Source organism: Ursus arctos, unplaced genomic scaffold (assembly GCF_023065955.2).
Source record: "Ursus arctos isolate Adak ecotype North America unplaced genomic scaffold, UrsArc2.0 scaffold_29, whole genome shotgun sequence".
NCBI lineage: Eukaryota > Metazoa > Chordata > Mammalia > Carnivora > Ursidae > Ursus > Ursus arctos.
In genome coordinates this window covers 20086376-20099209 of record NW_026622974.1, presented here as the reverse complement: position 1 = coordinate 20099209, position 12834 = coordinate 20086376, and the positions used below count along the sequence as shown (strand labels likewise).

The following is a 12834-nucleotide window of genomic DNA, read 5'->3' as shown; positions in this document are numbered from 1 at the left end:
TCAACATATGTTACAATCAAGTAGACTTGTTTCAGGAATGCATTCAAACATTCAAAAAACAGTGAACATACATAATTCATCACAATAAAGAGAAAAAAGGGAAAAAATGATATTTGATAATCTCATTCAAAAAGCTGAACAAAGTAAGAGGATTTATACTACAACTATCTGGATTTAAGAAAAAGTATCGATATTTCAGGCAATGTGATGTTGGTGCAGGGGTAGAAATAATGGACCAATAAAACAGAGTGCCTAGAAACACACACACACAGACACAAGCACACACACGTGTGCGCGCACACTCCTACAGGCAAAGGTCTATTGTACACAAGATAGCCATATTTAACCTGATTCGTTACAATATTTTTCACTCACACAGAAAATTTAACAATGTAAAAAACTGAAGTAGAATGTTGCACTTAAAGGTCATTTTAGTCATGATGAGAATGATCTATTTATTATCAGGATTTATTTATTTCATTAAGTGATTGCCATGATTTGTTTTGTCTGTCAAAATTTAACTTTGTATTTATGTACTTAAAACATTAAAGGTTTCTAATTTAGAACAGATTAATCTGCTTCTGGCTTTGTTGGTTTTATGGTGAGATAATCTATTTACTTAAATCTTTCTTCTTTTGTTAATAGCTTAATTAATTGGTCAGACAAAATGTTTATACAACACATGCTAAAACGATAATTTTTTTTCCTAAATGGTTGCAGGCAAGAATTTGATCCATGTAAAGCTGAACTGACTATTCTAGGGAGGACTATAAAAGCAAGTGAATCTGTCAATCACGTATCTGGAAAACCCTTGCCAGAATCGGGATCTGTCTTTATTGGTGGATTTCCATATCTTCATGGTGCAAACCAGGTATTTCTGTCGATATTTTAAAATATATTGTGGGGGGTACCTAGGTGGCTCAGTTGCTTAAGCATCTGACTATTGATGTCAGCTCAGGTCTTGACCTCAGGGTCGTGAGTTCAAGCTGTGCATTGGGCTCCACACTGGAGCCCAATATATATATAATGTCATTTTATGAAAAAGAAAAATTGGAGAACTTTAGAAAATTTTCCTGGTTAGTGGAGCATGGTTTCAAAAAGAAATTTTAAGCAATTCTACTAACATGTGACTTCATCTATCCTACCAAAGTATACTAAAAGTTTACTGTTCTCATTACACAGAATCGCTCTGTTGTCAGGCTGGTTTTCCATCTTATTGCTATACGTGTGCATTATATTTCGTGATAATATTAAGCATATGGGCTTTTGTTCACTCCTATGCTAGTGATTTCGCTGGATTTATGAGTGGGTTGACTTAAGAACACACCACAAATCTGATCTGAGAAATGGAACTGAAAGACCATTCCCAGTCTCCACTTCATATGGGGTTACTGAAATGTAAAAACGTTCTCTACAGAGCTTTGTGCATATGCCAACGCAGTCTCTAAATTTCCATTTAGATAATTAGCTTATTGTCTTCATTATTAACCTATATTTTTGGATAAGAGCTTACATGCTGGCTTAAATTATTGATTATTGGCTCCATTTTATGTTATTACAGAGAATTACTTTAAAAATTTAAGGTTGCTTGTTAATTGTACCAATGGCTTATTACATTTATGAATCTTTTCTCTTACTATATTTACCATTGTACTTTACATATTTGAACATACTGTTTTTATTATTGGAAATCTAAAATGCTCTTATTTCAAAGCCCCACAATTAATATAAATTGGGTGTAAATCTCACAATATTATAAACGTTATGGCTATTTTACATAGGCTAAAAAATTTCAAAGCAGATATACATAAAGAACAAAAGTCACTTGCACAGTTGATGTGACATATATGCTTTTAATGAAATAAAGGGAATTCTGTCTGTAAGCATGCAGACATTATTTTAAATTCAGCTTTACTCCATTAAACTTTTATGACTTTTTCTACAGTAATGTGCTTCACTGAATTTTTCCTAAGTAAACAAGCCTGTAAGCTCTATAGGAGTAGAAAATGTCTGTTTTGTTTACCTTTTTATATCTCAAGGCAAGGATAGTTTCTGTCACATGGTAGGTGCTCGATAAACATCTGGTAAATGTATGATCAATTAAAGAGTGGATGAAAGGATTCCAAAAACTTAATTAATTAATCATCAGTCATTTATATTTGGATTGGTTTCTTATTTCACAGTTTATATGTATTTACCAAGTAAAGGATGAGTTTTCATATAGAATTTAATTTTTATGGGCATACATTAATAAATGCAGGTTCTCAAAACTCAAGGAGCTAATACTCTGTTGAGGAGATACAGAAATGTCTCAATAAATTTAGGTATTTAGTCTAATAGAAATATGAAAATATACAGGGGAAGTGCAGAAGAATAGAAAAGGAAGCCTCTTAGTCTCCCTGGGAAAATAAGGGAATTTGTAGTTAGGCATAGATGTGAGGGATGACCGAATGTCTACAAGGTAAATAATACATAGACTATCATTCTGGGCAGATGAAACATCACACACACACAGGCTTAGGTAATGGAAGGACCTAGGAGAGGGGGAGTGGGAGTAGAAATAACTCATTATTGTGGAGGCGTGGAGTTTGGTGTGAATTGAGCAGGAGGAAAACTCGATGTTGGAAAAGTGAGCAGGAGCCTGAGCGTAATGGATCCTGTATAAAATGTGCAATATATATATTAATACTGGTGCTTATAGGAGCCATTAATGAAGTTTGAACAAGAAGTGATCTGATGTAGCTTTCTTTCTGATAGCAATTGAAGCATAGGATTAGAGGGGTTTAGACTATAGGTCAAGAATTGATTGAGTTAGGAATAATATGAAATGCAAATATAAATGTTAATATTAAAAGGAATAATTAAATAAGTGGTGTGACAATAAGGGTGAGAGGATGACTATGAAAGCTATTGAACTTGTAAATAATTATAGGTAAAAAATTGAAAAATTGGAATTTTGGTAACTGGTTTGGCTTATGTAAATAGAAAATTTATAGTGTCTTACTTCAGATGGGGATTAGATTATTTATGAAGATGGCAAGTTCATTTTGCATTTACATTAGTTATGGGCAGAGATAATTTTCAAATATTTGCCCTGGTTTGCCATGAACGCTAATTAATTCATCAGTCCATTGCATCAGTACGTTCCTGAGGCATATCATCTTGTCAGTGGGACATTGTGATATAGAGTAAGTTATTTGAAATATGAGCCTTGAGTTCTTAAGTGATTCTGACAGTATGGCTATGGAGTCTTTATACAGGTGATAGTGGGAGCCACAATCACTGATTTGATTGATTTTGTAGGATGAGACAAGAGAGAGTTAATGATTGGGGATCAGCAGTCAAGGGGCGGTCTAAAGAAGAAGGGCACCCAAAAGTGGTTAAAGAGTAGAGAAATTGGTGTTGGGACAGGGGAAAGAATATTGTCACAAAAACCAAAGACAGAATTTCCAAACAGAGTATACATACGTTCAACACCAAAGCTACAGAACATCAACCAGCAGTTTCAGGAGAACAATAAGAATAGAAAAAAAATGGTAACTTTTTGAGGAAGAATAAATGGAATGGCAAAAGCAACAGACACTTGATTACTTTTTCTAGAAGGCTGTTAATAAAAAGAGAAAGGTGGTTATGTAGGGTAGGACAGAGTGTTAAAGTAGAGTTGCAGAAATAGATAATAATAATTGACTATATTCTAAAGATTTTTTTCGCCCAAAACCTTTTTAGAAAGGACTGGCATTAATTATAAGGGATTATCTCAATAAAAACTTGGTACTCATTTTGGGATGTAGAAGAACTGGACATTTGTCACAATCAGATTTAGAGAATTTTCAGTGTGTAGACCAGTGAAGTTACCTGGAAATTAAAAGGACTGCCTACTAAGCAGGTTTCCCCTCCTCATTAAATATGCTGTATTTGAAACATTCTATCAGTCAGAAAGATTTTATGATTTTTTTTCTTTTCTTATACTGTTAACGATGTCACAGTAACTGTGTATGTGTGTGACATTCACTTATACTGCTATGTACTAAATGATTGATGCAAGCAAAATATAAAATGTATCTATATGGTAATACTTAAAGGGAAATCATATGATGAATCAGAAAACAGAAAGAAAAAGCAACTTTGTGAACCTGTTTCTGTGAAGTACAGCCCCTTTGAATGTCTAAGTATCATGCAGGTTCTAACTATCTAATTATTGTGTTCTGATTAAGAGCTGCTGTTTAAGCACAGTGGGTTGTCAGTACTCAGAAAATTAAAAACAACAGGTTTGCAGTATTAAACACTAAGAAAGAGAACTACAGTCGAGTCCTCAAGCCAATAAGTGCTAAGTTACAATTACTCTCTTACCTCTCAGTTTCCAGTAATGTCTTTTTGTACTGGCCAGAACCCTTCCACGTAATAAGAGCTCCTAATCCAATGTGTATATGCTGACAGGTTGTTTAATGCTTCCCTTAACAAAAACACACAGAGCTCAGTAGGGAGGAGAGAATGAAACAGCTGAACAACAGAATGAAAATTGAAAAACTTTCAATTTTGTGCCTGAAGTGTGGAAAAATTCTGTGTCCCCTGAGGACTGTAAATGATAACTTCCAGAGTCCGAGAGTAAATGCCCCCTCTCTGGTGGTAGGAAAACACTCTCCCTGGTAGTGCTTTAATTGTTTTATACTTTTCAGTCCTTGCCTTCTTGCTTTTGAGTCTAAGTCGCTTAAGGACACCAAGCCTTAATTCTTTAACAAATGCAGGCCAAGTTACAATGGTAGCAACTATTCTCTTTGCTAAATATAAAAGGAAATGAGGTAATTATCCAGATATATATTATTGTTAATCCATTAGTGGATTTTTTCTTTCTACAAAAGTTGATAACATAAAATATGTTCTGTGAAGATGCTAGTTCTTCTTTTTCACATTCAAGTCAATCACTAATATTAAAAACAGAATTTACGATAGCATATATTCTTATATAGGATAGGAATTTTTGAGGAATCCATGACTAACTTAATTCATTTGGGCCACCATAACAAAAATACCAAAGAATGGGTGACTTAAACAACAAACATTTACTTTTCACAGTTAGGAAGGGTGGGAAGTCCAAAATCATGGTGCTGACAGATTGCAGTCTGGTGAGGGCTCTTTTTCTGGTTCGTAGACAGCTGTCTTCTGCTACATCCTCATATTGGCAGAAGGAATGAGAGAGCTCTCTGGGATCTCTTTTATAAGGGCACTAATCCCATTCATGAGGGATCCACCCTCATAACCTGATCACCTCCCAAAGGCTTCACCTCCTAATACCAGCATATTGGAGATTAGGATTTTAACATGAATTTTAGGGGGACACAAACTTTCAGTTCATAACAGTGAATTGATTCGAGAACCTGTTCATTTTAACTTTTAATTAAATTTTTAATTTCAACATAATAGAGGAATTCAATAATTATTAAAATTGTAAATGAATCCTTTGAGAAAACAAGAACACTTTGATAAAACAAGTATTATCTACTTTATATATGTTTAAAACATTGATTTATGTATTCAGTAATTAATCTGCTACAAATCTATTCACTTTAACAAAAAGCCTGTCAATCATCTGCCATAAAAATCTTTTAGCCAAAAAAGTTACTGTTAAATTAATAATCTAACACATAAAAGCAGAATTCTCCTTTGGAAGTTGTGATTGATTCCTGAGGAACAGAGGGAAAAAATCACCTCAGTTGGCTGTATTTCCCTTTCTGTTAGAATATTTTGGTAGCTTGTATTACTCATCATGGTTCATTATAAATTTAAAGAGGAAATGACACCTCAGTAATACATAAATAATTTATGTATTTGTTTATTTTTATGATAGACTTTTAGAGGATGCTTATCAACCTTTTTGAGCTCTTCCAAGATCCTTGTTATATGAATACAAGGTAATCAATCAGAAATAAATGGAAACACACCATTGAAAATAATTTTCAAAAGATGACCACATTCAACCCTGTTGGGTTATGTAAATGGTGAAAAACAAAACAAAAAAGCCATTAATCTCCACCTTTACCTTATTTTCTGTCCATTTGATGTTAAAAAGAAAATCACTCTACAATAAGCAAAAGTCTTTTAAATAAGCATTTACATAACCTGTATCTCTGATAAGCATAAGCAAAATAATAGAGACATCAGAGTTTCAATGCAACATTTCAAAATCCATATCTTCTTCTAGAGGTTATACGTTAAGTCATTCATTTATTCATTTGGCCAGTCTGTAGGACTAGCATTTAGGCTCTTAGTTATTTATTTTGCCATCAATGGCTTTTGGCTACAAATCAACAAAGTATCAGATGATGACCAGCCCAAAGAGAATTATTTCTCATTCCTTGCATATGTAAGAATCCCTTTTAATTTATTCCCATGCAAGGGCCTGCCTTTCTTAAGCAGTAATCTACTGTGGACTGAGCCTCACTCATTTGTACAGCAAAAACTGGCTCCTACTCAACATAGAGACAGATTCTCCTCCCACAGTTCCACCTTTCTCTACCAACTGCTCTTCCATTTTTTGCTCTGACCCATATCTTTATCACTTTTGTCTCTATTTCTTGATATCCTTGGAAAACTCTGCCAGGAGTTTGGGAGGGCCTATTGCTGAGTCTGTCCCTACTCCAGATCCTTTCTTAATCTGTATGTTTTCAACATTTTAAGGATCTCTCTTGAATTCCTCCATTTGTGTTTGCTTCTGGTTTTGAAAAGTTCCCCATATATTTAATCATAGTTCCTTTTATTTAAGAACACTGGCTTATATTTACCACTGTATCTACCTCACCCTAATCATTTCATCTCATTAGCAAATGTAGAAAAAAGTACACGCAGGTCTGCACATATAAATCTGTGAAGTAGTCAGAAGGAGATATCAAGCATGAGTCTAATCTGGCAGCTTAAGCAACAAAATGGGGGTCCCATTACTAAGATGAGGAAAACGAGGCAGAATGGATTTGGGGGGCAATGAGGAGATGATTAGATTAGACACTTCAAGTTTGGGGTATCTGTGAGGCTTGCAGAGGAGTTACCAAGGTAAAACTTGTATTCGTGACTCAGGGAATTCTTAGCATGTAGTATTTAAATACATGTGACCAGATGAGATAACCTCAGGGGAGAGTGAGAATTAGAAGAGAAGAACCAGACAAAGTCCTGGAGAAAACTGAGAAGGTAATTAAGCATCTGAACACAAAGTAGGCAGAGGAGTTAAGAGCACAACCAGGAAAATGTGCTGTTGTTATAGCAGGCAGTAGAAGGGCAGAAGAAGAAATATCAGGCTTCACGAAAGAGGAGCCGTTTAGCCCTGCTGAAGTTGGATCTACAAAGAATAAGGGCTGGAAATCATCTACTAGGTTTTCTGACATGGAGATCACTGATAAACTTGTAAGAGAAAGGACTACCTCTTTTTAAGTTCATGATGGTGAGTGAGGGAATATCATCAGCATTCTGTTAAGAATCAGTTTTCCCTTGGCAAAGTGGGGAGAATCTAGCTGGACATTTGCTTCCTATTATAACAAGCACAGAAATTGCAACTGCAGGGGGACAGTTTAGTTTGTTTTTAATCTGCATTGTAAATCCTTCTAGTATCACCTGTAAAGTGGAAGATGTTCATGTCCTAAACAACAAAAATTTCTAGTTTAAGGATGTACACTAGTGAAATTCTTATACTTGAATACAAGGAGACATGCTGCCTCATTAATTGGAATCATTTAGTACTTGTCTTTCTGTGCCTGGCTTTCTTCACTTAGCATAATGTCCTCCGGTCCATCCATGTTGTCACTTATTATGGAATTTCCCTTTTAAATTTTTTTATTTATTTTTATTTATCTTTTTAAAAGATTTAATTTATTTGACAGAGAGATAAAAAAGCACAAGCACGGGGACCAGCAGAGGGAGAGGGAGAAGCAGGCTCCCTGCTGAAATAATGGAACTGAAAATTCTTCAGTGCACTTATTATGATTTTAAGTTCCATTATTTCTGTTTCATAGTTTTTTAAAATATATTATCTTTGTTAAAATTACCATTTTGTTCATTCACTGTTCTCTAAACATTGGTGAGAGTTAATTTTAAGTCTCTGTCAGGTAATTCATATAACTCTATTTCATTAAGGTCAGTTTCTGGAATTTTATCTTGTTCCTTTTTTTGGAACATCTTTGCTTGGTTCTTCATTTTTCTTGACTCTCTGTTTTGGTGTCTGCACGTTAGGAAAACCAGGTACCTCCATTCTTTACAGACTTACCTCATACAGGAGAAGTCTCCTACCAGTCAGCTTGGCCAGAGATTCTAGGGACCTCTACCAACTCTTTCCCTCCCCAGAGAAAAGCAGGAAACTATGGTTTTGTCTGCTTGACCTTTGTTGAGTCAGTGGGAGAGCTATGGCATATACCAGCCCAAGCCACTATTTCCATTCTCCCCTGGGCAACTGGGCTTACCAGAGATTCAAGACTAATGACACAGATGCTAGTTCTTTAGGCAGCTCCAGAGAAGTTGAGGTGCTGGATGCCCATAACAACTCTTTCCTTCATCAGGGGAAAATTGAGAGCTAAGTTTTTTTTGTTTTTTTTTTTCTTTTGTTGTTTTTGTTTGTTTTTTATCTGCTTACTGTGTACTAAGCAAGGGAAGGATTAATGGCATCTACCAGCCTAAGCTACCATCTCCATTCTCCCTATAGTTGTTAGACTGGTGGTCCCATCAAAGCTCCAAGACTGACAAGACGGAAGCCAGACCTCTGGGGAACCCCTTCAGAAATGTGGAGTATTGAACATGCAAATCAGTCTTTTCCTCCTCCGGCTGAAGCTAGGAGCTAGGTGTCTCTTCCTCATTGTATACACTATGCTAAAGGCAGCATCTCCCTGAGAGAGTATCCAGAATCTCCCTGCCAGCTTCAATGAGTCTGGTTTTACCTTTTCCTAGAGTAAAGGAGCCTTCAGTTAGTTTCTGATTTCTCAGAAAGATAACTGATACATGAATTGTTGCTCAGTCAGTGTGTTTGTGGGAGAAAGCAGACTCTGGGGCTTCCTTCTTTGGCATCTTGCTGACATCACTCCTCTGATTTTATATTTTCCCTAAAATGTGTTAAGTAGTAATATTTTACTAAAATTGCTTTTAAATTAATATCGAAGAGTTCTGAAACTTTTTTTATTGAATAAATGTATGATATTCAGCTTTAAGAAATATTGGTATTGAACTTGGAAAGAGGCGAGGTGTTTGAATGAGGAGGAAACCAGGTAGGGCCATATGGCTTCCAAAGTCAATTCTACATGAGGTGACCATTCACTGGAATCCCAACCACAAATCAACATAATTTTATTCTATTAACAAGTTCATGTCTTAGGCACATATATATTCAGCACACGCCACAGCTCTTTGATACTCACGCCAAACTTTCTGTTTGTTCACAAAAAGCATGACAACTATAATGTAATGCTCTCTAACCTCTCCAGGAGCAACAACAAAAAATGTTGCAGATTGGCAAATACTCCAACATGGAGGAAAAAATATTTATCTTAGACATATCTGTACGCTCTTTCAGAAAACAACTTAGATTGGTGGAAAAAATACCAGACCAAATAAGGACACTTGATTTTCAGTCATGTCTACCAAAAAATAATGAGTTTTTACATTGTTGACCATTACTTGAAATGTCTGTGCCTCAAACTACCCATCTATAGATGATGAACTTGGATTACATTATTTTTAAAAGTCTATTTCAATTCAAAATTCTGTGGTTCTATGCTATATACTAACCATTATATATATTATATGTTATATGCATTACATATCATATACTTTGTATAATATATATATCATATACTATTATGTTATTGCTATTTAATATTATTAACATTTAATATTTATTATTTAATTATATTTTATATATTACTAAATAATGTATGCAATATACTACTTACTCAGTATGGATTACACAGATATTCTTTATATTAAGATATTATCACAATCACAAATTCTATTTCAGTGCGCTCACCTAAGATCATTTCACCTCACTTTCATATAATATCCCTGAGGACACCTCTTGAGAGACTCCCATCTGGCGTTCCTTCTGTTCCTGCCTAAATTTCCATTTATTTGTAAAAGGTCTAAAAGAGTTTTCATTTGAAAACTAACAAATCAGTAAACCCTCACAATAACATATCTCATGTTCATAGCTTAAACTCTGAAAAAAGAAAAAACAGATGACAGTAGAGATAAATGAATATATATTCACTTTTTTCCCCTGTGTTAATAGATTTATTAAAATTGGAGTGCTTCCATGTTCCCTTGCAAGTGGTTCAGGGGCAATGGTAAAGTAAAGCGAGAAGTAATCTAGTTTTTGTTAGTTAGGGAATTCTAGTAATACATATAATTTTAAAACCCTGTTTAATTTTGCAGCATAATCTATGTAACTTAACAGCAAGTGGAATAAAATCAATTTTTGGCTTATGTTCTTTGGGGATATTAATTTGGGAGATAGTTTTCAGTGAAATTTAAGAACTTAAGGCCAATTTAGCCAAAGGCTGGAGAACAGAGCCCTCAGGTGAATGATCTCACAAAAATCATAAGGTAAAATTTAAGGAGGCTGAGACTTGGGAAAATAAGTGAAGCATGAATTCGGAGAATTTACAACATAATCCATAAAGATGAAAATGAAGTACTTCATAAAGTCAATTGTAAAATGTTACATAATACACAGTTATTAAAACTGTCTTTATCAGTGACTACACCGGCTCCTGCAAAGACAAAAAGTGCACAGCGTCTAGTTACATGGCATGATAAGAAAAAAACAGTTTTCTGATGATTAAGAACCAACTCTCTTAGTGCTAAGACTTTGTGAATATATTGTCTTTGAGGCATGTTCATTTTCTCCATGATATAAGATAGTGTTTTCTTAGAAATCAGTGACATTACTAAAAGCATTAATTCAGAAGAGGTAGTAGAGCTCCAGGATTAAGAGTTGGAGCTCTGGAGCTGAATCCTAGCTCCCTTGATTCATAGCCATGGACCCTACGCAAGCCACTTACCCTTTCTTGGCTGCTTTTTCTTCATTTGCGGAATGGAAATGCCACCATTTTAGGATCATAATAAGAAAGATTGAGATATTTCATAGTGTGCATTAAATAACTGTTATCTTTGCTATTATTTTATTTTGAGTTTCTTTTCAGCATTAAAGTTTAATTCTGTCTTGTGCTAAATAAACACAAGAAATTCTTTTTGAAGTTATTTCTAGTCCCATGTGTTCCACTCTGGAAATAAAAGTTTTGAGATTGATTGTGAGGCACAAATGGATGTCTGTGTTATGAAATATTTAATTTCAGCCCATATGCTAAATAATTTAAGTACTTAGTATAAATGTAATTACCTTTTTGTTTTTCTTATGTTCACTGTATGTTTTATTTTTGCAGCAATTGCTTAACAAAAGTTATCAATGAAAACGCAGTTTCCTGTTATTTAAAACAGTGTAAATTATCGATCTTCCAGAATAAGAAAGGAGAAATTATTTTCTGCAGTTCCATGAAGTCTTGTTCTTCACTGTCACTCTTGTCACTGACTGTTCCTCAGACTCCAGTACCTTACCTGTTAGTCTTTATCACTGATATGAGGAATCATATCATCTATATAACTTAAAGGAACATTCATTTCATTTCTTCAGCAAGTAAGCAAGCATTCTGAAACATGGGGGGGGGTTGTTTGGTTTTTGGGGTTTTTTTGCTAGGATATACTCCGAGTTCATTATAAATATTAGTTTATTGGGTCCTTATAACAACCTTGTAGATAGACACTTATCTGTATTTTACAGCTGAGGAAATTGAAGCACTGTGAGATTAATCAACTTGCTCGGGGACACACAATTGGGGAGTGGTGGAGTCATGACTGTATTTGAACCCAGGCAGTGCAGCTCCAAAATCCACTATATTGTGTGATCTCACTTACTATGGTATTACAAAGGAGAAACCTAGTCTGATATTTCAAGGATGTGTAGAAGTAGGATCATTTTGGAAAATTGTTCTTCCCCAAAAAATCTGTATAAAGTATCTTTCCTTATAAAACTATTGTCTTTATCATAGTAGTTAATAGTTACTGAGCACTTTCTCTTTGTATAGTGCTCTATAGCTGTTCATACTTGCTATCTCATTTTATACTTTTGGTAGCTCTTTGAAGTAGATAATATTACTAATTCCATTTCATATATGAGGGAATTGAGGCATGCAGCAGTTGAATGGCCTGATTTTGGTTACACAGCTATTGAGTGGTAAGGACAAAATTTAAGCTCGTGCTTTTATTTTATTTTATTTTATTTTTATTTTATTTTTTTAATAAGTTTTATTTTGTAGCTCGTGCTTTTAAAACATGTAATGCTCCTTTATTACAAGTAACAATGTCAGACACCTTTTACCAGCCCACATTGTTCTTGGTTTGTTTTAATACCTGACTTCTAATGTAATACCTGACTTAAAATTCAAGAAACATTTTATATTATTAATGAATGAAAAATTCTGGCCTAATGTGTTTTTCTGGGTTCAACCAACTTCTGGGACCTCCTTTTGAGTCCGTTTATACCCTGAAAATCATCTTAATTCATTAGTATGTTTTAGATGAGGTAACAGCAAGGAGAAATAGAGAAAAAATGTATTCTTTTATTTATCCAGAAAAAGCCTATCTAATTATATGTGTCTATCCACCCATTTACTCATCTGTCCACCCATCTATCCACCCATCCATCTAGAGAGTATCTACTGTTAGGTATTGTGCTATGCTGGTTTATTCACTGTTGAGTAATCTGATAAAGTTCTGTTTTTGTGGATCTTATGCAGTAACGAAAATATTCAC

The 12834-nt window shown here is 34.5% G+C and overlaps 1 protein-coding gene across 1 annotated transcript in view; it reads left to right on the top strand.

The window, feature by feature from the left end:
* The window catches only part of EYS (eyes shut homolog), a 1472707-nt gene that overhangs the window by 933323 nt on the left and 526550 nt on the right, over positions 1-12834 (top strand). Inside the window, 1 exon segment of the mRNA XM_044387239.3 lies at positions 721-871. Coding sequence (XP_044243174.2) covers positions 721-871 — 151 coding nt within the window.